Raw genomic sequence first — 24,831 nt, 5'->3', positions numbered from 1 at the left:
CAGTGTGAACTCGCACTCTCAGCCTCAGTGTGAACTCGCACTCCCAGCCTCAGTGTGATCTCACACTCCCAGCCTTACTGTGGTCTCGCACTCCCAACCTCATTGTGATCTCGCACTGTTGGCACTCCTCTTGGTGAAGTGAAGTCCAGCGCAGTTTGGATTGGAAGAACTGTTATTCTGAACTCGTATTTCTCTGTTTTGCTGATTAATAACTGGACATTTTATTTCTCTAATTTTCCAATTCTTTCCCTGAAATTTGTACTTAAGTATCTGTGCCTAAGTACCTTTGTACCTAAGATGGTGCCATCAGTGATGAATTGGAAGCTTTTCACTGTGCTCGTGCGAGTACATGTGACAATAGAGCTACTTTGGAGTTATTCCTGATGGTTTCACTGACTGTGTTCACTAACTGGCAGGACGTCTGACTGCCTGATACTTCAAGGGTCTTTGCCACCATATGACACTGATTTAGGAGTCGTGTGGTTACAGTGATAGTGTTCCTACATTTCGTTCAATACCAACCTCAGGATGTAGGAGAAAGTGAGGACTGTAAATGCTGGAGAGTCAGAGTCCAAAAGAGTGGTGCTGGCAAAGCACAGCAGGTCAGGCAGCATCTGAGGAGCAGGAGGGTTGACTTTTTGAGCATAAGCCTTTTCCTGATGAAGGGTCTATGTCCAAAATATTGATGAGCTACTCCTCAGATGCTGCCTGACAGGCTTCGCTTTTCCAGTGCCACACTTTTCCACTCAACCTCGGGACATGTTGGCTATGGAAATGTTTTAAGACAAATCACAGAATCCCAACAGTGTGGAAACAGGCCATTCGACCCATCAAGTTCACACCAACCCCATGAAGAGCATTCTATCCCTGTAACCCTGCATTTCTCATGGCTAATCAAGCAAGCCTGTACATCCCTGCACACTACGGGGCAATTTAGCATGGCCAATCCACCTACCCTGCACATCTTTGGATTGTGGGAGGAAACCAGAGCACCTGGAGGAAACCAACACAGACACGGGGAGAACGTGCAAACTCCACACAGACAGATACCCGAGGGTGGAATCAAACCCGGGTCCTGGTGCTGTGAGACAGCAGTGCTAACTAGTGAGCCACCGTGCCACCCCGAATGTAGTAATACATCCAACAGACTGATTAAAAATAATTTTAAAGACACCAATCTACATTTATTCATCATGATATTTTTTGTTACCTGCAAATGAATTTGCTGCCTGAATCAACTCTGGGATTAAAATTGCTGTTAACTTTTTATACTTTTGTTCATTTGCCAATCCCTGTTCCAATTTGGATGAATTGGGCTCATCATGAAGCAAGTCAAAACAGGCAATGAGACTGAAAGATAGAGAAGAGGTTGACACACAGTAAAAGACTACAGTGGGCAGGGTACATTACGATTATAATGAACAGAGTGTTGCCTGAACAGATCATAAAATGGGTAGAGGATAGAAAATACAACATGTTCAAATGCGTGAGTTGGGTGTCTGGGGGGTTGACTGTGAGAATTGAAAATGACTAAATACACATAAAACTGGTGCCAAGGAATGTTGATGGCCCAATGGAGCATATTAAGTGACAATGTGATATAACACATTGCAGCAAATTGAGTAGTATGCTGATTTTGTAAAAATGTTATCCAATCAGCTTCACATTGAATACATTTAACTCTATATTTTTTCTCCGAACTGTGTCCTCTGACAGTTTTATTTCATTCCACCCCTATCTTAATGATGCCTTCCATATGTACAATGGAACATGGTCCTCTTTGCTCACGTTAAACATGACATCAATTCAATTTACGATCAGCGAGGGAAACCATTAAATTCAAGGTAATTAAATAGTCACAGCTCATGTTGCATAGATGTGCTCAAACACAACTTCCTTAGCTGACAAATCTGAGATGAGAGATTTACCAAATATTTACAAAACTTACAAATGTTGAGAAAGTTTAACTCATTTATTCGCTCAGAATATGGCTTTGTCATAAAGGCATTTTAAAAATTTATAATAAGAATCATATGAAAAGTTTTCAACATCAGAATCAGATATTTAATGCAACTCTAAGATTAATAATTTTCTAGGTAGATGCAGTATTTATTCATTTGATTCTATTTGCAAAATTCCAGAAATTCTTTCTCCTGATGCCTTCCTGTTTCCTGTTGTATCGTCGTACAGAGGGTTGGAAAAGGAAGTGGGGGTATTTGATACATTAGAGAATCGCTGTAAAAATGAAAAGAAATGTTAAATTGATACTTCAAAACATTTTTTCTTAAATTATCTTCTGGCCTGAATCAATTTAGGAACAATATATTATGCCTCAATTCTGATTCTTTTCTAACTGTACTGTTAGCATAATTTTTTAAAAATCAGACATCATTGATATTCATTGTGATTAGTCTTGAGAAAATAATCTTTCAAGTTTATGAAATCCATGTGATTTTTACTGTGATCATTCATATCCTAACTACCTCAGCTAACGTTTTCTTCCAGTAGTGAGACAGGTTAATCATCATTTTTTTTAACCATAGCCACAGTGGGCAAGACACCCTGACTTTGCTTCCTCACAGGATTTCACAAGTTCAAAACTCTTTGTTTCACACACCACCCACATATCACGTCTCACCTCCAAACTCTACTTCTATATCCCGAGAAAAGAACCCAACTATCTTCCAATTCACTTGCATTTTTGCAACAAAATCCCAGACTTTTGAACAGACCTCTCTCTCTGCACCTTCTCTGCAGCTGTAACACTGTATTCTGCACTCTGTTCTGCGGCCCTAACGCACTTTATATGCTACAATCTGCCTGTAGAGCATGCAAAACAGCACTTTTCACTGTATCTCAGTACATGTGACAGCAGTAAATAAATAAATCAAAGCAAGTCAAATAACTCTTCAGATAGCTGTATATTTCTGCAGCTTCTGATATGCCTAGTTACACTTTCAGCTCCAGCTTTGATGGTCTAGTCTTCATGAAATAATTACTCTCTCTGACTTACTGGAATGAACCCCATTTCTACTTCTCTAAATTGAAGAGGCATAGAATTGTATGGTGGGAAAACTGCTGTTGCCATTGACCACTACATCGGAGTGAACCACGAAACACTGCTTGTATTTACCAGAACAGCTCACTATGGAATGTGAAGGTAAATCCTGGCTGTTTTTTTTCTACTGCAAATCTTCTTCTTAGAACTCTGAGTTTTGTCTCTCCCACCTCACCTCCAAAATTAAATGCAAGAAGCTTTTTGGTCACAAGGATTGATACCATCAACCCGCCTGCAGTTTCTCTCTTATCTTACCTAGTGTCCACATTGAGATCATATTACCCATAAAACTCACCTCCTCTTTACTTGCTGTTAGAGCTGCACTGAACCAGAAAAGTTGGCAGTATTCCATCACACTCCGGATTCGTGCCTTGTAGATGGTGGACAGGTTTTGGGGAGCTAGGAAAAGTTATCCACTGCAGATAATGGAATTCACTTCTCTGGATCTGTGCAGCTCCAACAATTAAATTATCAGAATGATTATCTCCCATTTAATACTGGGGGAGTAGCATTTTCCATGGTTTAATATTGGGATGGCTGAAGCAATTGTTTTCAGCTTCTACTACAAACTCCAATTCCTAGCTACCTATTTTCTCACCTCTTTCCTGCCAACAGTTCGAGACTTAGCAAGACTGTTTGTAACTTTTGTGTAATTTTTGAATTTGGACTTACAACCACAAATTCCTTCTATCATTGAGATTGCCTATTTCTGACCCTCATGACATCACCTGATTTTGCCTTAGCGTCAGCTGATATTTTAATTCATTCGCTGGTTAGCCCAGCATTTATAGAGAAGCCCTAATTGCTCAGAGGGCAGTTAAGAGCCAAGTACATTGCTATGGTTTGCAGTCAAACATTGGCTAGACCAGGTAAGGATGCCAGCTTGGCTTTTTCCTCAACAATCCATAATGATTTCATTATTAGATTCATAATTCCAGATTCTTATTGAGTTCAAAATCTACCATCTGTGATCTGTGGAGCTGGAGCTGGATGAACTTTGGATCATTTGGAAAGCGGAGGGGGTTATTGAGAAGAGTTACAGGGAGGTAGTCACACCTCAGGTAAAAGAAAAAGGTAAATGGGTTCCTGCCAGGGGATGGAAAGGAAACCAGCAGGTATTGCAAGGATCCCCAATGGTCGTTCCCCTCAACAACAAGTGTACCGCTTTAGATACTGTTGGGGGGGACTACTTACCAGGGGAAAGCAGTGGGGCACAAGTCTTTGGCGCAGAGTCTGTCCCTGTTGCTCAGAGGAGAAGGGGGAAGAGGAGCAGAGCATTAGTCATTGGGAACTCTATAATTAGGGGGACAGATAGGAGGTTCTGTGGGAACAAGAGAGACTCATGGTTGGGGTGTTGCTTCCCAGGTACCAGGGTCTGATCATGTTTTCAGGATCCTTGCGGGGAGGGGGAGTAGCCCTAAGTCTTGGTCCATATAGGCACCAACGACATAGGAAGAGAGATGAAGATTTAAGGCAGAAATTCAAGGAGCTAGAGTGGAAGCTTAGAACTAGAACAAACAGAGTTGTTATCTCTAGTTTGTTGCCCGTACTACATACTAGCGAGATGAAGAACAGAGAGAGAGGGGAGTTGAACATGTGGCTACAGCAATGGTGCAGGTGGGAGGGTTTTGGATACCTGGATATTTGGGGTTCGTTCTGGGGAAGGTGGGACCTCTCCCAACAGGATGGTCTTCACCTGAACCAGAGGGGTACCAATATCCTGTGGTAGATATTTGCTAATGCTCTTCGGGAGGGTTTAACCAAATTCAGCAGGAGGATGGAAACTTAAATTGTGGTTCAAGTACAGAGGAGGTTGAGAATAGGGAAGTCCAAAATAATGTTTCAGGATCACAGAGGGCACTAGCTCACAAAAAGTTGGGTTGAAGTGTGTCTATTTTAACACCAGAAGTATCTGAAATAAGGTGGGTGAACTTGCAGCAAGGGACTGGGACTTTGATGTTGTGGCCATTTTAGAGACATAGGTAGAGCAGGGACAGGAATGGTTGTTGCAGGTTCTGTGATTTAGATGTTTCAGTAACAACAGAGAAGATGGTAATATTACAGTTGCAGAAAGGACATTTGAGGATTCGTCTACTGAGGTAGCATGGGCTGAGGTTAGAAACAGGAAAGGAGAGGTCACGCTGTTGTGAGTTTTCTATAGGCCCCTGAGTAGTTCCACAGATGTAGAGGATAGAATAGCAAAACTGCTTCTTGATAAGAGTGAATGTGATAGGGTGGTTGTTATGGGGGACTTCAACTTCCCAAATATTGACTGGGAATACTACAGTTCAAGTACTTCAGATGGGTCAGTTTTTGTCCATTGTGTGCAAGAGGATTTTCTTTCACAGTATGTAGACAGGCCAACAAGAGGCGAGGCCACATTAGATTTGGTACTGGATAATGAACCTGGCCAGGTGTTATATTTAGAGGTAGGTGGAGCACTTTGGTGATAGTGACCACAATTCAGTTATGTTTACTTTAGCGATGGAAAGGGAAAGGTAAATACCACAGGGCAAGAGCTACAGCGGGGGGACAGGCAATTATGATGATTAGACAAGATTTAGGATGTATAGGATGGGGAAGGATACTGCAGGGCATGGGCACAATAGAAACTTGGAGTTTATTCAAGGAACAACTGCCGTGTGTCCTTGATAATTTTGTACCTGTCAGACAGGGAGGACGTTGTTGAGCACAGGAACCGTGGTTTACTAAGGAAATTGAATGTCTTCTCAAGAGGAAGAACAAGGCTTATGTTAGGATGAGATATGATGGCTCAGTTAGGGCGATTGAGAGTTATAAGGTAGCCAGGAAGGACCAAAAGAGAGAGCTAAGACGAACAAGGAGGGGACATGAGAAGTTGTTGACGGATAGGATCAAGGAGAACCCTAAAGCTTTCTATAGGTACATAAGAGATAAAAGAATGACTGTAGTAAGATTAGGGCCAATCAAGGACAGTAGTGGGAAGTTGTGCATGGAGTCAGAGGAGATAGGGGAGTGCTAAATGAATATTTTCATCAGTATTTACACTGGAAAAAGACAATGTTGTTGAGGAGAATACTGAGAAACAAGCTACTAGACTGGATGGGATTGAGATTCACAAGGAGGAGGTATTAGAAATTCTGGAATATGTGAAAATAGATGAATCCCCCGGGTTGGATGCGATTTATCCTCAGATTTTCTGGGGAGCTTTGAGGTGGAAAATGGAGTTTAATGCAGAAAAGTGTGAGGTGATTCACTTCAAAAGGGCTAACAGGAATGCAGAGTACTGGGTGAATGGGAAGATTCTTGGTAATGTAGATGAGGAGAAAGATTGTGGTGTCCATGTAAATAAATCCCTAAAAGTTGCCACCCAGGTTGTTTGGGCTGTTAAGAAGGCATACTGTGTTAACTTTTATTAGTAGAGGGATTGAGTTTCAGAACCACGAGGTCATGTTGCAGCTGTACAAAACTCTGGTGCGGCCGCAGTTGGAGTATTGCGTACAGTTCTGGTCACCGTATTATCAGAAAGACATGGAAGCTTTGGAAAGGGTTCAGAGGAGATTTACTAGGGTGTTGCCTGCTATGGAAGGAAGGTCTTACAAGGAAAGGTTGTGGGACTTGAGGCTGTTTTCATGAGCGAAGAAGGTTGAGAGGTGACTTAATTGAGACATCTAAGATAATGAGAGGGTTGGGTCAGGTGGACAATGAGAGCCTTTTTTCTGAGGATGGTGATAGATAGCACGAGGGGACATAGCTTCAAATTGAGGGATGATAGATATAGGTCAGATGTCAGAGGTAGTTTCTTTACTCAGAAAGTAGTAGGGCCATGGAACGCACTGCCTGCAACAGTTGTAGACTTGCCAATTTTAAGGGCATTTAAATAGTCATTGGATAGGCATATGAATGAGAATGGAATAGTGTAGGTTTAATTGGCTTCAGATTGGTTTCACAGGACGGGGAAACATCGAGGGCTGAAGGGCCTGTACTGCACTGTATTGTTTTATGTTCTATGTTCTATGATTTGAATCTGGGCCTTTAAGATATTACCTAGGTTTCTGATTAATAGCCTCGCGATGATCCCACCCAGCCGTCATCCTCTCATTATTTCTGATTAATTGCCGAGCAACTTTATCACTAGGCCTTCACCTTCTTATCTGCTGCTAAAATCCTTATTCATCATTTTGTTACCTCTGGACTTGACTACACTATGCACTTTAGCCTTAGTCCTAACATGCACATATTAACCCCTCATTTATGTTCTTGCTAATCTTTGTTGGCTCCTTGTCTTTTAAAATCAATCTCTTGATTTTAAAATTCTCATCCTTGATTTCAAATCTCGCCATGACCTTGAACCTTTCTATCTCCAAATATAATCCAAACCCAAACTCTCTGAACTCTCATGATGTGTAATGAGGCAGTTCAATACTTATTGTTAGAAGAAAACAATGACCATAACATGGTAGCATTTAGCATTATTTTGAGAGAAGAACCTGGGTCAGAAACAGTTAAGCTTAAATAAAGGCAACTACAAATTAAGAAGAGCTGAGCTGGCTGGGGTGGACTGGGAAAGGAACATCCTCACAGAGCATTTCAGGGAACATCTTCGGGACACCCGCACCAATCACTGCCCCGTGGCCCAACATTTCAACTCCCCCTCCCACTCTGCCAAGGACATGAAGGTCCTGGGCCTCCTCCACCGCCGCTCCCTCACCACCCGGCACCTGGAGGAAGAACGCCTCATCTTCCGCCTTGGAATGCTTCAACCGCAGGGCATCAATGTGGACATCACCAGTTTCCTCGTTTCCCCTTCCCCCACTTCACCCCAGTTCCAACCTTCCAGCTCAGTACTGTCATCATGACCTGTCCTACCTGCCAATCTCCCTTCTCACTATCCTCCCCGCCCTCCCCTCTGATCTATCACCTTCATCCCTACCCCCATTCACCTGTTGTACTCTTTGCTACCTTCCCCCACCCTCCTCTCTGACCTATCACCTCCATCCCCACCTCCACTCACCTATTGTACTCTTTGCTACCTTCTCCCCAGCCCCACCTCCCCTCCCCCATCTATCTCTCCACATTGGAGTCTCCCTGCCTCTATTCCTGATGAAGGGCTTTTGCCCGAAGCGTGATTTACCTGCTCCTCGGATGCTGCCTTATCTGCTGTGCTTTTCCAGCACCACTCTAATCTAGACTCTGGGAAAGGAGTTTTGAAGATGCCTGAAGAGCAATGGAAGATTTAAGAAGATAGTTCAAGGTCCACAGGAAAAACATATACCTGTAGCTCAGATAGGAAGAAAGATTCTATAAGGGGGAAAAGCTAACCATGGTTAACCAGGCGGTTATGAATAGCATCAAATTGAAAGAAAAAAAACATACAATGTTGCAAAGATTAATGGTGAGCTGGAGGATTGAGAATTTTTTAAAACTGACAAAAACTATCAAAAACTAAAGAGTGAATTTGTAAGTGATATCAAAATGGTCAGCAGGAGCTCCTTTAAATATAGAAATATAGAAAGGAAGAGATAAGCCAAAGAAAATGGGGCTGCGGAAGTAATAACAGGGAACAGGAAATGGTAGAGGAGTTGAGTAAATACTTTGCATCATTCTTCATAGTAGAAGACATTAATAGCATTCCAAAATTACTAAATATTCAAAGGCCAAAAGGAAGAGGAAAAGAAAAAAATACAATAACTGTTACCAGAGAAAAATACTTAGGAAACTAATGGAGCCTAATCCCACTAAGTCATCTGGGCCTGATGCGATACATGAATTGTGTGAGATTAGCAGGGAGGAGCTTCTTAATGGTGAGAGCAAAAAGTCCCATTTTGCAAACAACTGTTGAATGGCAAAAGGAGATTCTCACTAGTGAGCGGCAAAAGGTTAAAGTACAAATATTAACATGATCTCATCTCACTTCACTGAAATGCAGTTTCCTATTCTCCCATCCACCTGATAATAACAAAATGGTGATATAGTTTGACATGAAAGTAGGAGCACTAACCTGATGACTCCAGCTCATAGCTTCCCCATCAGGCCCTCCATTTTGATCACTAGTCACCCATAACTCAGGGCAAACACATGCATCCTCCTCAACCACAGCTACACCCCACCCCCACCCACCCCTCCTCCGTGACCTCCAGGTCCCGCTTGGCAAAGTGGGGTGCCAATTTCTCTCTGTCTGGTATGGCTGAAGCAATTAACAGGGATTATACAGAGGGGTTGAAAGGGTTCATAAATATTTACAAGAATGTTGCCAGGTTTGGTGGGTTTGAGCTATAGGAAAAGGCTTAATAGACTGGGGCTGTTTTTCTTGGAGCATCGTAGGTTGAGGGGTGACCTTATAGAGGTTTATAAAATCATGATGGGCATGGATTGGGTAAATAGGCAAGGTCTTATCCCTAGGGTAGGGAAGTCCAAAACTAGAGGGCATAGGTTTAAGGTGAGGGAGGAAAGATTTAAAAGGGACCTAAGATGCCACATTTCCATGCAGAGGGTGCTGCGTGTATGGTATGAGCTGCCAGAGGAAGTGGTGGCGGCTGGTAAAATTACAGCATTTGAAAAACATCTGGATGGGTATATGAATAGGAAGGGATATGGGCCAAATGCTGACAAAAGGGACTAGATGTGTTTAGGATGTCTGGTTGGCCTGCATTATTTGGATGAAAGGGTGTGTTTCCATGCTGTGTATCTCTATGACACTATGACAGTAAGTTGCAGACTGCCACTATTTGAAGAATGTGCCAGGAATCCCAGGAGGTTCAGGCAGTGGCCAGGAGTTCCACCTGTCGGGGGAGGGGGGCATCATGAAACTGCGGTGCATAGGTAATGGCATGAGTTAATGAGGATAGGGTTGGGTGGGGGTGGCAAAAGGTGGCATTCAGCATAAGAAGGGTGGAGGACTGAGTTGACATGGAAAGTGAAATGGGTTTGGGGAATGGTGAGCATGCAGAGGCATACAAAGTATGGAAACGGCATACAGAGTGTGTGGAGTGAAAGGTGGGGGGACTGGTGTGCTGTTTTGCGTTTTGTGTGAATGAATGTTTATGTCACTCTTTCTCCAGATCACAAGCTCCTTAAAATTACAAAATGAAAGGAATATGAGTGATCAACAATGACAACATGCTAAATGCAAATCCAGATTTCGCTACCAAAAGTGCCAGAACACTGATTTTATTAATTACCAAATCAGTTTCATCGATTTTGGCATACTGTGTTTTCCCAGCAACATATGGCAGATTTAGAGATTTTAAAGGTTACTGGAAAATGGGAAAACGTGTATCGGCCTGGCTCCATGATATTTTCCCAGCTTCCTGGGATTGCACTGGAGGCAGCTGCTTAATATGAGCTACTCTTCTGGGAAAATTGCAGCCCAAGTCTCCTCATGCTAACATATGGGTTCACGACCTGGAAATCAGCCTGACATCAGGTTTGCGACTTAAGTGATTTATGGATCTGAGAAATCTGGCAATTCATGGTAAAATATTGTCAGATCCTCTTGCCAAGACAAGTGAAATAAATTTCATTTTAATATTTGTTTCTGAACAGATAATTTAATACAATTATATACCATCATCATTGCATTATTAGTAGTAATGAGGTAAATTATGGAACATTTTTTCTCCGAACTGGGCACAATCATATTTGTCCATAGCTAGATCTGACCTTACCCTGTATGAAGTGTGCCAGGGATAAACACTGATAGATGGACGAGTCAGAAGGTCCTCAACAGCAAACTGAAAAAAGAAAGCACAAGAGAACAGTACTGCTTTGGCAAACAGTCAATACATTGCACGTTTCACACTGAGAACTGTCAAGAAAACAAACACCATGGAATAACATGACTAATCACAATTTTATTGAATAAAACTGGACAAGTCCCAGGACACTATTCATACAGAAAGAAACATTTGTCTTGTGAACATAACAAGTCTTAACTAAGACATATTTTTTCCATGGACCCTGCCAGTTGTAATTAGGGTTATTTGTATCCTGTAGATATTGATTAAATGTAAGGTTGAATAGATTTTATTTTGGTAGTCTGATACAAGCCAATGACATTTAAACAGCATGTTTTATCTTCAGAGATGCCATTTTCACTTTCAATTTTCTTCCTCTTCAGAAAGTACAGGTACTTGCTTGGCTGTACTTCCACAGGCAGTTATGACCCCCTGTGAATATTTTTCGTATGGAAACTTAGACAGTGATTGTGACCTGTGTATTGAGCATGGAAGGCACCATAGCAACCTTTCTGCCTGGCCCTTATGAAACATCCATACATACTCATATTCCAAGAAGGATTATAGGGTAGTGATCAGAGTCTGGAGCCAAGATCAACAATAAGAATCAATGTTGAGCCTCAAAGCAGTCAGCAATTTATGGGCTTAGAAATACAGTAAGCTTATACCCAGCATGAGAATCTTTTCCTTTATTTCAAGAGATGGAAAGAACCGTGATTGACTTTTTAAAAGTATTATTATTGGAAACCCTGCTTGTTTTAAATATTGAATTTAGGTGCACACTGTGCAGGAGAACTGCCTTGAAGAAGTGTGAACCCAGCATTATGAATTGGAAACAACATAGACAGCTGAAATGAATCACTGGAATAATTATCTATCTGCTGACAATCAATGGCACAGTCAATGGTAAAACCACATCAAGACAGACCAATATTTGTCATTTTAACAAAACTGACAACCTATTTGATTTAAAAGTGTTCTTTAAAGAGGACTTTCACATGTGCCATCTAAGTAATTACTTTAAAACAGTACCTAGGGAAGTCACTTACCTGAGTGTTCAAACAAAAATATTAATAGAAACAAGTAGGCCCTAAATTGCCTTTAAGCACGATGTGAAGTTGGAGGGTAAAGCAGGTTTGGAATATCAATCCGGAGGAAGTGAGGACCACTGATGCTGGTGATCAGAGTCAAAAGGTGTGGTGGTGGAAAAGCAGAGCCAGTCGGGCAGCATCCAAGGATTAGACAGTTGGCATGTCAAGCATAAGTGGTTCATCAGGAATGTGGGGGAGGCCCAAAGGGGCTGAGAGATAAATGGGAGGGGGTGGGGCTGGGGGGAAGGTAGCTGGGAATGTAATAGGTAGATGAAAATGGGGGATGGTGGTGATAGCTCAGAGAGAGGCTGGAGTGGTTGGGTGGGAAGGTGGATTGGTAGGACCGTTCAGGAGGGTGGTGCCAAATTGGAGAGTTGGATCTGGGAAAAGGTGGGGGGAGTGGAGATGACAAAACTGGTGAAATCAACATCAATCCCGTGTGGTTAGAGGGTCCTAAGATGAAAGATGAGGCGTTCTTCCTCTAGGCCTCGGGTGGTGAGAATTTGGCAATGGAGAAGCCCAGGACTTGCATGTCTTGATGGAGTGGGGGGGGAGTTGACGTGGTTGTTTGGTATGTGTGACCTAGAGCATTTGTCTGAAGCGTTCTGCAAGCTGGCATCCTGTCTCCCTAATATAGAGGAGACTACATCGGGAATAGTGGACATAGTAGATGACATGAGTGGAAATGCAGGAAAATCTCTGCTGGATGTGGAAGGATCCTTTGGGGCCCAGGATGGAGGTGAGGGGAGACGTGTGGGCACAGGTTTTACACCTCTTGCGGTGGCAAGGGTAGTTGCCGTGAGTGGAAAATGGATTGGTGGGGTGCATGGACCTAACAAGGGGGTCGCAGAGGGAATAGTCTCTGCAGAACACAGATAAGGGTGGAGAGAGAATATATATCTCTGGTGGTGGGATCTGTTTGTAGGTGGCAGAAATGTCAGAGGATGATGTGATGTATCTGGAGGTTGGTGTGGTGGAAGGTGAAGACCAGGGACGTTCTGTCCTTGTTGCGATTGGAGGGGTGGGGTTCAAGGGCAGAGGTGCAGGAAGTGGAAGAAATGCACTAGAGGACATCATTGACCATGTGTGAGGGGAATTTGCAGTCATTGAAGAAGGAGGCCGTTTGAGATATTCTTTGAAGGAATTGGTTCTTCTGGGAGCAGATGCGGGTGAGTCAGATGAATTGAAGGTAAGGGATAATGTTTTTAAAGATAATAGAGTGGGAGGAGGTGTAGTCCTCACCTGCTCCTCGGATGCTGCCTGCCCAGCCGTGCTTTTCCAGCACTACACTTTTTGACTTGGGATATCAATCCATCAGGAATATTAGATTACTTTCTTTAGGCCTCTTAGGGCACAGCGGTAATGTTTCTACCTCGAGACCTAGAGATGCAAGTTCAAATCTCACCCATTCTAGAGGTGTGCCATAACATCTCTGTACAGGTTGATGAGTAAATATCTATCAGGAAACTTTCTATCCTGAAGGCAGCCAACTAAGGCTTCCCCAATGGAACCTGAGCACACAAAATCTCAACTGCTGCAAATGGTACTGGTGTTGAAGGGACTTATCCAAATATGATGCTCTGCATCGACAAAGCATTTAGACCCTTGTCCTAATGTGTAGGATTTTTTATACAAAGGAGTTTGCTGACATGATGCTGAAAAAAATGGTGAAGATTTCAGCAGCTTCACAGTATTTACTGCTCCATTCGTGACTGACTGGAGGTGGGACTTCTGCTCCTCACTCCAAAAGAAACCCAGCCCCATGAGAGCTGCCAAGCAATTTCTCTCGTCCCGTGCGTGCCACCATGAGCAGTGATCCCTGCTGGGATTACACCTCGTTGGAAAAATCGAAATGTTGGGAGGAAAGGGCAAAGGTAGGTACGAAGGATCATGGCGCAGACTGAGTGAATGCTCCATGTGGAAAGGAAGCCAATGATGGAGCAGGTTTACCTTCATATGTCTGCCCTCCTGTTGTCATCTGCAAGATGAGTGACCAGGAAGGAAGCACCTCTGAAGTCGTCAATAATTTGGACGTCTTGACCTGGCTTTGGTCAGGGGTGCTTGACACCAGATTATAGTCACATGACACCGGGTTAGAGTCGCACAGATTTATTTGAAATCACAAGCTTTAAGAGCACTGCTCCTAAATCAGCACTGCTCCTTCATCACTTCACCCGACAAAGGGCAGTGCTCCAAAAGCTTGGGATTTCAAATAATCCTGTTGGACTATAACCTGCTGTCGTGTGGCTGCTGACTTTGTCCACTCTAGTCCAACATGGGCACTTCTACATCATCAGTATCAACCAGGAAGCTCACACAATTAATTGTACAGACACTGCATAGCTTCCAAAAGGGAGGCATCAACCTCTGTGCAAAGTCTTTGGATCACAATCGGATTGCTTACACATGGTAACTGCAAGTTAGTGTAGTTGTTGAAACTGTCTTCACTAATCCCTCCACCATAAGTCCTAGAAGTCCATTGGCACTAACATCAAGGCTATCCAATTAGTTACATCCTTCATCTACACTCACCCTCCTGGCCCAACTTCCTCTAATGGTCTCCTCGAATAAAGACCAAAGAACAAAGAAGATTACAGCACAGGAGCAAATCCTTCAGCCAACCAATTCTGTGCCGACACATGATGGCTTGGCTGGTGGTGAGAAGGGCTCTACCTGTGAGATCATTTATGCACGCCCGGACTCTCTGCCGCACAGCACGCTGCCCTCGAAGCGGCTGCAGGGGGGCGAGACTGTCACACACCTCCTTCTGGAATGTGCCTATGCAGAGGAAGTCTGGAGAGGAATGCAGAACAGAGGGAGGTGTCAGAGATGGTCCAGGTGAATTTAAGGTCAGGGTGGAATGTGTTCGTGAACCAACTTTGCGGGCATTTAAATGGTTATTGGATAGACATATCGATGAAAACGGAATAGTTGATCCAACAGGTGAGCACAATATTAAGAGCTGAAGGGCCTGTACTGCGCTATAATGTTTTATGTTCTATGAATAGGGAATGAAGTCAAGAGACATTGTTAAGGGAACGTTGCCTGATTGGCCCTAGTATTCGCAATGAGATAGATGATCTAAACAGGCAAATAGATTTAAATGGTTAGGATGTAATTGCCATTCCAGAAACATGGTGGCGAGGACGGGGAACTGAATATTCAACAATATTCAATATTTAGGAAGGACAGACGTGAAGGAAAAGAAGGTGGAATTGTTCTAACAACACAAAATGGAATCAAAACATCAGTAAGAGGGGAATCTCAGATCAGAAGAACAATGTGGGTAATTTATTATTAACAGAAACAGCAAAAGGCAGCAGCCCTTGGATGGAGTTATTTGTAGATCATCTTCTGCCTCGGGACTCTCCAACCCCACAGCATCAATATGGATTTCACCAGTTCCTCATTTCCCCTCCCTCCGTCTTATCCCAGGTTTAAACTTTCAGCTCAGCACTGCCCTCATAACTTGTCCCACCTGTCAATCTTCCTTCCCATCTATCTGCTCTACCCTCCTCTCCAACCTATCACTTTCACCCCCACCCCCATCCACCTATTGCACTCTCAGCTACCTTCCTCCCAACTCCAATCCCCTCCCATTTATCTCTCCACCCTTGAGGGTCATTCCTGATGAAGGATTTTTGCTCGAAATGTGAATTTTCCTGTTCCTCGCATGTTGCCTGACCTGCTGTGCTTTTCCAGCACCACACTCTCTACTCTAATCTCTAGCATCTGCAGTTCTCAGTTTCGCAAAGTTGGCGAGTCTACTGGTTTTGCAGGCTGTGCAGTTCATGCTACTCTCTGAGTAAAGGAACTACCTCTGACATCTGTCCTATATCTATCACCTCTCAATTTAAAGCTATGTCCCCTCATGCTATCCATCACCATCCGAGGAAAAAGGCTCTCACTGTCCAACCTATCTAACCCTCTGATTATCTTATATGTCTTAATTAAGCCACCTCTCAACCTTCTTCTCTCTAACAGTGGTACACTTGATGCTCAGCTATGTTTGTCCTGACTTCTTGTCTCCTTCACAGTTATCCAGATTTGAATCACACCAAAGCAAGTACGGAAATTGATTCATTAAAAAAATGGAATTAAAAGTCTAATGATGAGTTTTGTTAATTTTTGTAAAAACCTCTCTAGTTGATGAGGAGTAGCATGTGACTCAGTGGTTAGCACTGCTATCTTACAGCACCAGGGACCTGGGTTCGATTCCAGCCTTAGGCGGCTCGTCGAGTTTGCACATTCTCCCTATGTCTGCATGGGTTACCTGTGGGTGCTCTGGTTTCCTGCCATAGACTAAAGATGTGCAGGTTATGCTGATTGGTCATGCTAAATTGCTCCATCGTATCCACAGAATTGCAAGCTAAGTAAATTAGCCATAGGAAATGCAGGGTTCCAGGGATAGGGTAGGAGGGTGGATCTGGGTAGGATGCTTTTCAGAGGGGATTGATGGGATGAATGGCTTGCTTCCACACTGTAGGGATTCTATAACTTGTGTCCTTTAGGGAAGAAAAACTGCTTGTTTGATCTGCATGTGGTTCCACCCCTAAAGGAATATGGTTGAGTCGTAACTGCCCTTTGAACTGACCAAGCAAGACATTGTATCAACCAACAAAACATCAAAAAAGAGAAAAATGAAACTGGACAGATGATTGGCATTGACTAAGGCATCAGAAACTAATCAGACCCTGAATAAAATATATCAAAAAACTAAGTGCTAATGGCAGTGAAATGCATTTATTCATATTTATTCTCATCAACCTGTTTGGACATGTTCTGACACACCTCCAGGGCATGTGCAACTTGAACCCAGATGACTAGCCCAGAAGACGCACATTACGACAGTGCCAAAAAACTCTGAGAGACTTTTAATTATATGCTTCTGAAATTAAAGAGTTAGCTGACCCCAGTTGCAGAAGACCCCGTTTATGTTGTTTTACTTAATTACCTAACTTCAATTGCTCTTCCAATGGAGATCTTTAAAGCGTTGTTTAATTGAAGAGTGTGGTGCTGGAAAAGCACATCCGGTCAGGCAGCATCCGAGGAGCAGGAGAGTCGACATTTCAAGCACGAACTCTTCATCAGGAATGTGGGAGTGGCCCAAGGGGGCTGAGAGATGATGGGAGGGGGTGCGGCTGCGTTAGGCTGATGAAGATGTGAGTGATGGTGATAGATCAGATAGGAGGATAGAGCAGATAGATGGGAAGGGAGATGGACAGGTAGGACAGGTCAAGAGGGCGGTGCCAAGTTGGAAGTTTAGACCTGGGATAAGATGGGGGAGGGGAAATGAAAAAACTGGTGAAATCCACATTGATTCTGTGTGGTTGGAGTGTCCCAAGGCCAAAGATGATACGTCCTTCCTCCAGACTTTAGGTGGCGACTGTTTGGCGGTGAAAGAGGCCCAGGATTTGAATGTCTTTGGCAGAGTGGGAGGAGGAGTTAAAGTGTTCAGCCACAGGTTGTTTGGTGCGTGTGTCCCAAAGATGTTCTCTGAAATGTTCTGTAAGTTAATGCAGGTTTGCACTTCTTGTGGTGGAAGGGGAAGGTGCCAGGAGTGGAGTGTGGTTTGGTGGGAGGCGTGGACCTAACAAGGGAGTTGCAAAGGAAATGGTCTCCCTCCCACTCCGCCAAGGACATGCAAGCCCTGGGCCACTGCCAAACTCTAGCTACCCACCGCCTGGGGGAAGAAAACCTCATTTTCTGCCTTGGGACCCTCCAACCACATGGGATCAATGTGGATTTCACCAGTTTCCTCATTTCCCCTCCTTGCGCCTTATCTCAAATAAGCCTTCCAACCTTCCAAGTTGGCACCACCCACTTGAACTGTCCTACCTGTACATCTTCCTTCCTACTTTTCTGCTCCACCCTCCTCTCCAACCATCACTTTCACCCCCACTTTCACCTACCTATTGCATTCCCAGCTACCTTCCCCCCAAGCCCAATCCCCCTCCCATTTATTTCTCAGCCCTCTTGGGCCACTGCCTCATTCCTGATGAAGAGATAATGCTCAAAACATCGACTGTGCTGCTCCTTGGATGCTGCCTGAATGGCTGTGCTTTTCCAGCACCATCCTCTTTGACTCCGATCTCCAGCATCTGCAGTCCTCACTTTCCTCAAATCCTGCTATATGCAAGGAATTAGAATTTCAAAAGTAAATTTCAGTCAAATACTACCAAAGTTAGATTTTTATGAAGAGGTTGAGACTCTTTGTCTTTGGAGAGTCTCGAAAGGCTAGCCTCAGTCAGTTCTTGCAATGTGTATGTGTGGTGTTGATAGAAGGTGTGGGGCTATGGGAGGACCTTATCAGGGAGTAATCTTCCTGTTTATTACCTAATCCATGTGAGGGGACAGTGGCATTACATAGTGTTCTTCACATCAGCTTTCTACAGTTAAGTGTGAAAGAGTAAATTCAACAAGAATAGCAAGTTTTGATTTAAAAATGTATTAGGAAAATATGAATTTCTTCATAGACAATACGCAGGTCATGGGATTGATGAATGCAGGCAGGCTTGGCTTGTGTGTGCATATTGGGTATGTACATGTGTGTGTCCTGTATCCATATGAACGTACATCTGTGTGAATATCTGTGTGTGTATAGGAAGGGGGTAGAGATGGACTTCATTGGTAAGGCAAACTTGAATGAAACCTAAACCCATAAAATAACATTTTTACAAAATTCTTTAAAAGCACCGTCTTTTATATATATCTGTATGCATTGATCTATACGATGTGATCTTTAATGATTATGTACTCAATGTTACGAGGCTGTTTTATTGCTATTCTGTTTTTATTGGCATCTGAGGTCAAATTTAATTTGTGTTAAAATTTGATTATGTAGGAAAATAGTTTGGAAGGCATTGTTCTCAAAAAAGATGGATGCATTTTTTAAAAACAGTCACACCCTGCTGCTTTAATTAGCCACGTCAAGATCGGCAAGAGGTCTTATCAAATGATACCTACCTCAGCATTCAGATTTGACCTTTGATCACCATACGTAATACTGGATATTGATTTGCATTTATTTCCTGGCGACAGCCTCCTACAAAGATAAAACAGTTTTGACCTAATGAGTTACAAATAAAACGTATCCGTATTATGATATATCACAAACACAGGGGCTTCTTGAATTAGGATTCCTTTCGATAAAAGCAAAATACTGAAGATGCTGGAAATCTGACACAAAAACAGAACTTGGTCTGGCAGCACTTGTGGAGAGAGAAAAAAACAGAAAAACATTTCAAGTCCCAGTATGACTCTTCTTCAGCACCCTTTATGTGAATGCCTCCTATCTATCTGTCATTAAAAAATTGTCATTTTTGTCATGAGCAGCAGGTTTGCCAATAACTTGTGTCACTCACTGTGCAGGGGTCTATATTTTGAGTTTCATGTTTGGCTTTGTATTATGTACTTTTATTGCTTGTGGCAGAAGATTATCACAACTGGGCAACAAAGGTCAGATGAGCTCTTGCGCAAATACATCTCAAAGAAGCAAAGAGACTTTATTATCTCGCTATGCAGGCTGTGCATTGAGGAACATGAATGACTGTCAATGTTTACTCTGTTTGCTTGCAAATAGAATATGACAAGTTAAGTCATAGACATCATATATCATTGCAAACAATATCACTACATCAACAGAATCACAGAGATTTTATTCCAAAATTTAATTAATTTACTAGTCATCTTACTTCTGGTAGGATAATTTTTTTTCCACATCGGAAATAGTCAGGTGGGATTTTGAAATACTTTTAGATTTGCAGAGATTCGGTGAATTTGAAAAGTGCATCTGCATACGTTTACAAATGCTGAAATTAGATATCATGCATCTAGGACCCCATTATAAAATGAAAAAGGAGAGTGGGTGATGAAACAATAGAATAAATTATACCTTGTCATCTGGATTTTAATTCAACATAGGCTGATTGGACAAAGGTCCTTTCATTCAATTGTGATGTGGAGGTGCTGGTGTTGGACTGTGGTGGACAAAGTCAAAAGTCACATGACACCAGATTATAGTGCAATAGATTTGTGATGTCACCCAACATAGGAGCAGTGCTCCGAAAGCTTGTGATTTTAAGTAAATCTGTCAGACTATAACCTGGTGATAAATGATATTTGACTTCAATTGGTTGCAGGGAGGCTCTTTGATCACCTGAATCCATTTATGAATGGTCAGTGTAACAGGTTGCTCATATTTTACTGATAAACTAGCACAAAATTGGCAACGACACTCAGCCAAACCATAAGATGAATAACATGAGAAATGGGGACATTTTGTGTTACCATTACGAAAGGTAATGTTTTTCTGGTCTACTGGGAGAACAATTTACTCAAACAGCACCAGTTGAAATGGCAATATGCAGATTGTGTCAATTGCCCATTGGTAGTCAGTGCAGTGGGAGGCTGTCTACACAATCTGTGTACTACTTTTTCAGGATAACCATCATCAGGAATTTGTAGGTTGCAGACTACAGTATTCCCTGGTTGATAGAAATCAACCCAACCTCCGCAGAGTGGTTGAAGGTGGGCTGAGCAAACATACTTTTTTTTCCAACAATAATTTTCTGACAATATAACTGAACTATTTGATAAGGATTTTGGGCATCAAAAAGATACAATTTGGGGAATAATGCTCATATTGTTCACTCCAAGGAGACCAATTCACCAGAAATATATTTTTCAATAATTAATGGTCAAATGCTATTCTCAGCAAGAAATGATTTCGAAAATATGTTGAAGAGATAAAAGGAGATTAACTTCACAACACACACAAAAAAAGGCAAGGAATGTTACTTTTAATGGTGTTGCTGGTGATATGTGCATAAACATTGTGCTGCTTGCCATCCAAGATTATTTGATTGGTAATGCAGGTTTATAAAATTACCCCAAACATACATTTTGTGAATCATTTGTGAGCACTAACCATTCTGAGACTTTGTAGGCATTTTTTGAGAAGGAAACAAGTGAAACCATCATTGTAAAAATGCATTCAGATCCTCTTCAACTTTTTATAAACAATTTACAAATCCAGAAACATAAAAACAGTTTCAATTTATGCAGCTGAAATACTCCCATGAAAATCTTGGGAGACCTTGAAGATCCTAGTCAGGAAACGAAATGCAGTTAATGGTAAATTATATTTGTCATGTAAAATAAGACTTCATTTGGTAAAATACTAAAGAAACACTGATACATGCTAACAGAAGCAATGATAATCACAGGATATTTGGCTGGATTTCCAATTGAACAACTTTATTTTCATGATTCTTCAGCTGTCCCCATTTATTCTCTGAGTGTACATCACAAAAATCATAAAACAAAAATTATGATGTGGATTGATTTGGATTGCAAGCTGAATGCATCTTGTACAAAATAGGGGAGCAAATTGTTATCCTGCTCATCCAACTAGTTTTTCAATTTGGCTGGTTTGTCATGAAAATTAATTACAGCAAGATACTCAGCATGCTATAATACTTACGATTCACCCGCATCTTTCTTTATGGCTGAAGTAGGACTTGGATTTAAAAATCTTTTTTTCACAACCACTGAACATTTCAAAGCACTTTACAGCCAAAAAAAGAGCTTTTGAAGTATAGTCACTGTTGCCATCTAAGGAACAGCACAGTTAATTTTCGACAGCAAGTTCCCACAGAGAGGAATTATCTGTTTCATTTTGATGTTTATTGGCAAATATTGGTCAAAACATCAGAGATATTTCCCATCTCTTTTTTAAATAGAATCCCAACGAAGTTAAAGTCAGCCTTTCGGCCCATCGAGTCCACACCGATCCTCCAAAGAGCATTCCACCCACACCCATTTGTCCACCCTATCCCTGTAACACTGCGTTTCCCTGGGTAAACCACCTAATCTGCACATCCCTGGACACAATAGGGCAATTTAGCACAGCCGATCCACCTAACCTGCACATCTTTGGGCTGTGGGAGAAAATTAGAACACCCAGAGTAAACCAACGCAGACACTTGAAGGGCTTTTGCCCGAAACGTCGATTTTGCTGTTCCTCGGATGCTGCCTGAACTGCAGTGCTCTTCCAGCACCACTAATCCAAAAACTTGGGGAATGTGCAAACTCCACACAGACAGTCACTCAAGGGTGAAGTCGAACCTGTTCCCTAGTGATGTGAGGCAACATGCTAACCACTGAGCCACTGTCCTCTCCTTTTGCTTCTTTAAAGTAGTGTGTATGAACAGAGGAACAAGAGTGGGTTGCAAATCTGTGCCACCATTCCAAAACATCATGGCTAATCAGATCTGGTTATTGTATTCCACACTTCCACATGCACCTGATAAAGTGTCAACACCTTGCTTATCAAGAATTGAATTACCTCTCGCTAAAATACAAACATCCTGTTTCCACTGCCATTTGTGGACAAGAGATCGAAAGACTCATCACCCTAAATTTTTTTTCTCATCTGTCATGACTGACTTCATCTTTAAGCTTCCCCATAAGAGAAAGCATCCTTTCTGTGTCCATTCTGTCAGGACCCTCAATATTTTATACATGTTTCAATATTGCAATTCTTAAACTTCTAAACCCCAGCAGGTATGAGCCTTGCCTCTCCAATCTATCCTGATGAGACAAACTGGACATTCCATTACTAACTAGTAAATCTTTTTTCAACTGATTCCAATAGCTATAAGATCTATACTGGGTAAAAACAATGACTGCAGATGCTGGAAACCAGATTCTGGATCAGTGGTGCTGGAAGAGCACAGCATTTCAGGCAGCATCCAACGAGCAGCGAAATCCACGTTTCGGGCAAAAACCCTTCATTAGGAATAAAGGCAGTGAGCTGGAAGCATGGAGAGATAAGCCAGAGGAGGGTGGGGTGGGGAGAGAGTGGCATAGAGTACAATGGGTGAGTGGGGGAGGAGATGAAGGTGATAGGTCAGGGAGGAGAGGGTGGAGTGGATAGGTGGAAAAGAAGATAAGCAGGTCGGACAAGTCCGGACAAGTCATGGGGAGAGTGCTGAACTGGAAGTTTGAAACTAGGATGAGGTGGGGGAAGGGGAAATGAGGAAGCTGTTGAAGTCCACATTGATGCCCTGGGGTTGAAGTGTTCCGAGGCGGAAGATGAGGCGTTCTTCCTCCAGGCGTCTGGTGGTGAGGGAGCGGCGGTGAAGGAGGACCTCCATGTCCTCGGCAGAGTGGGAGGGGGAGTTGAAATGTTGGGCCACTGGGTGGTGTGGTTGATTGGTGCGGGTGTCTCGGAGATGTTCCCTACAGCGTTCTCCTAGGAGGCGCCCAGTCTTCCCAATGTAGAGGAGACCGCATCGGGAGCAACGGATACAATAAATGATATTAGTGGATGTGCAGGTAAAACTTTGATGGATGTGGAAGGCTCCTTTAGGGCCTTGGATAGAGGTGAGGGAGGAGGTATGGGCACAGGTTTTACAGTTCCTGCGGTAAGATCTATACTGTATACATTTTCTGACATTATACTACAGATCTTTATCGACTCACACTTATCTACGCTACTTTGTAATTTCCTTCTGTCCTCTTCACTAGTTATTTTCCTACCTCCGGCTTCATCCAGAGGCTTACTGATGATGTCACCTAGTATGGTGATGAAATATCTGAAAACAAACCTTCCAACTCAGCAAGCAAACTTACATCCACTTTCCTACCTTTTTTGTGTCATTTAGCAAGCATTACTTTTGTCCCTTCATCAAAGTCCCTTCATACAGGTCATAAAACATTAAGGCCCCAGCACTAAAGTATTGTGCTTCTTGCCTTCCTTTAAGCTTTAAAAACAGGAATTTAAGCACTTTACAAGAATAAGCAAAATTATTACCAACGTATTTAAAATAAGAAAACTGTTTGGGGTGAAAAATTTATAACTTTGATATAAATGCCAAGCCATATTTAGAGAACTGCATTCAGGTCTTCACACTATAAAACCCAACACAAGCATGAGAAAAGGTGTAAATAGGACTTAGAATCACACTAGAACTGAGAGATAACTTATTTTCTTAAAAATTGAACAGGTTGGAGATACTCCTTCAGTAAACTGAAAACAGATAACTTGGTGGAAGTCTTTAAAATTATGAATAGACTGCACAAATAGACATACTAAATCAGGTGATTTCAATGAACGTGTCTCCCCTTTCATTCCTATTGCATCTCTCAAGCTGCACATCCAGCTGTCAGAGCTCCTAGAATTCTTGAAAATTGATCAGCAAGACAATCTTTTCTCTCTGTTTGCTAAACATGAATAGAAAAAAGAAACCGCCTTCTGCGAAGTCAATATCCCATCAGATATTTGAGACACCATCGCGAAAGAAATGACAAACAGTTGATTGCATTTTGTCTTCTGCAGTGATTGAGACTGTACCTCTTTAGAACCTAATATTCAGAGCTTTGATTCATTCAAGGTAGCACCTCAAGCAGATAATGCCATAAAAATGTTGATATTGATAGTAAGATACATACAATTTATTTGACGATGAACAGTTGATTTCTTTCTGTTTAAAATGCAATGACTGTCTTCATGGAATCAAGTTTTTATGATGTTTATCAATAGACAGAAATGAACCAAACATGAAATATGATATCGAAATAGTTGAATACATAGATACTTTCAGCTCTTGATTCACGTTACTTATGCTGATAGCATTGAAAAGAGCAAGGAGCGGCTTCTCTAAGTTGCTGTGTGATTTATTATCACAGCACACAGGTTTAGCATCCACTTAGCTGCTAAAAGCAGTCTGCAAATCACCCCTTTAGTTCAAAAGGTTCTCTGTTGCCTTGTGAAGCTAGTTAGATAGTAATATACCAAGAGTACTTTAGACCAGAGCTTTCAGGATATGCCAAACAAGTGGAAAGAAGATCACTAATGGAGTCTTTACATCGATTGATTTCCCCTTAATTTCCTTCAATGTTCCTTCATTGTTATTCAGTACAAGTTCAAGCTATTGAAAGAGCTAACTGATGGCCTCCTGTG

The 24,831-nt window shown here is 42.2% G+C and overlaps 1 protein-coding gene across 1 annotated transcript in view; it reads right to left on the bottom strand.

Moving 5' to 3' along the window:
- Positions 1 to 2,109: 2,109 nt before the first annotated feature.
- The window catches only part of malrd1 (MAM and LDL receptor class A domain containing 1), a 348,342-nt gene continuing 325,620 nt past the window's right edge, over positions 2,110 to 24,831 (bottom strand). Inside the window, exons 34-36 of the mRNA XM_060825709.1 lie at positions 18,831 to 18,909; positions 10,705 to 10,770; positions 2,110 to 2,235 (exon numbers count right to left, since the gene is read on the bottom strand). Of these exons, the coding sequence (XP_060681692.1) occupies positions 2,110 to 2,235; positions 10,705 to 10,770; positions 18,831 to 18,909 (271 nt within the window). The remainder of the gene's footprint in view (positions 2,236 to 10,704; positions 10,771 to 18,830; positions 18,910 to 24,831) is intronic.

This window comes from Hemiscyllium ocellatum, chromosome 5 (genome assembly GCF_020745735.1).
Source record: "Hemiscyllium ocellatum isolate sHemOce1 chromosome 5, sHemOce1.pat.X.cur, whole genome shotgun sequence".
In the NCBI taxonomy this organism is placed as follows: Eukaryota; Metazoa; Chordata; class Chondrichthyes; order Orectolobiformes; family Hemiscylliidae; genus Hemiscyllium; species Hemiscyllium ocellatum.
Note: the sequence above shows the minus strand (reverse complement) of the source record. Positions and strands in the feature narration are given on the sequence as shown.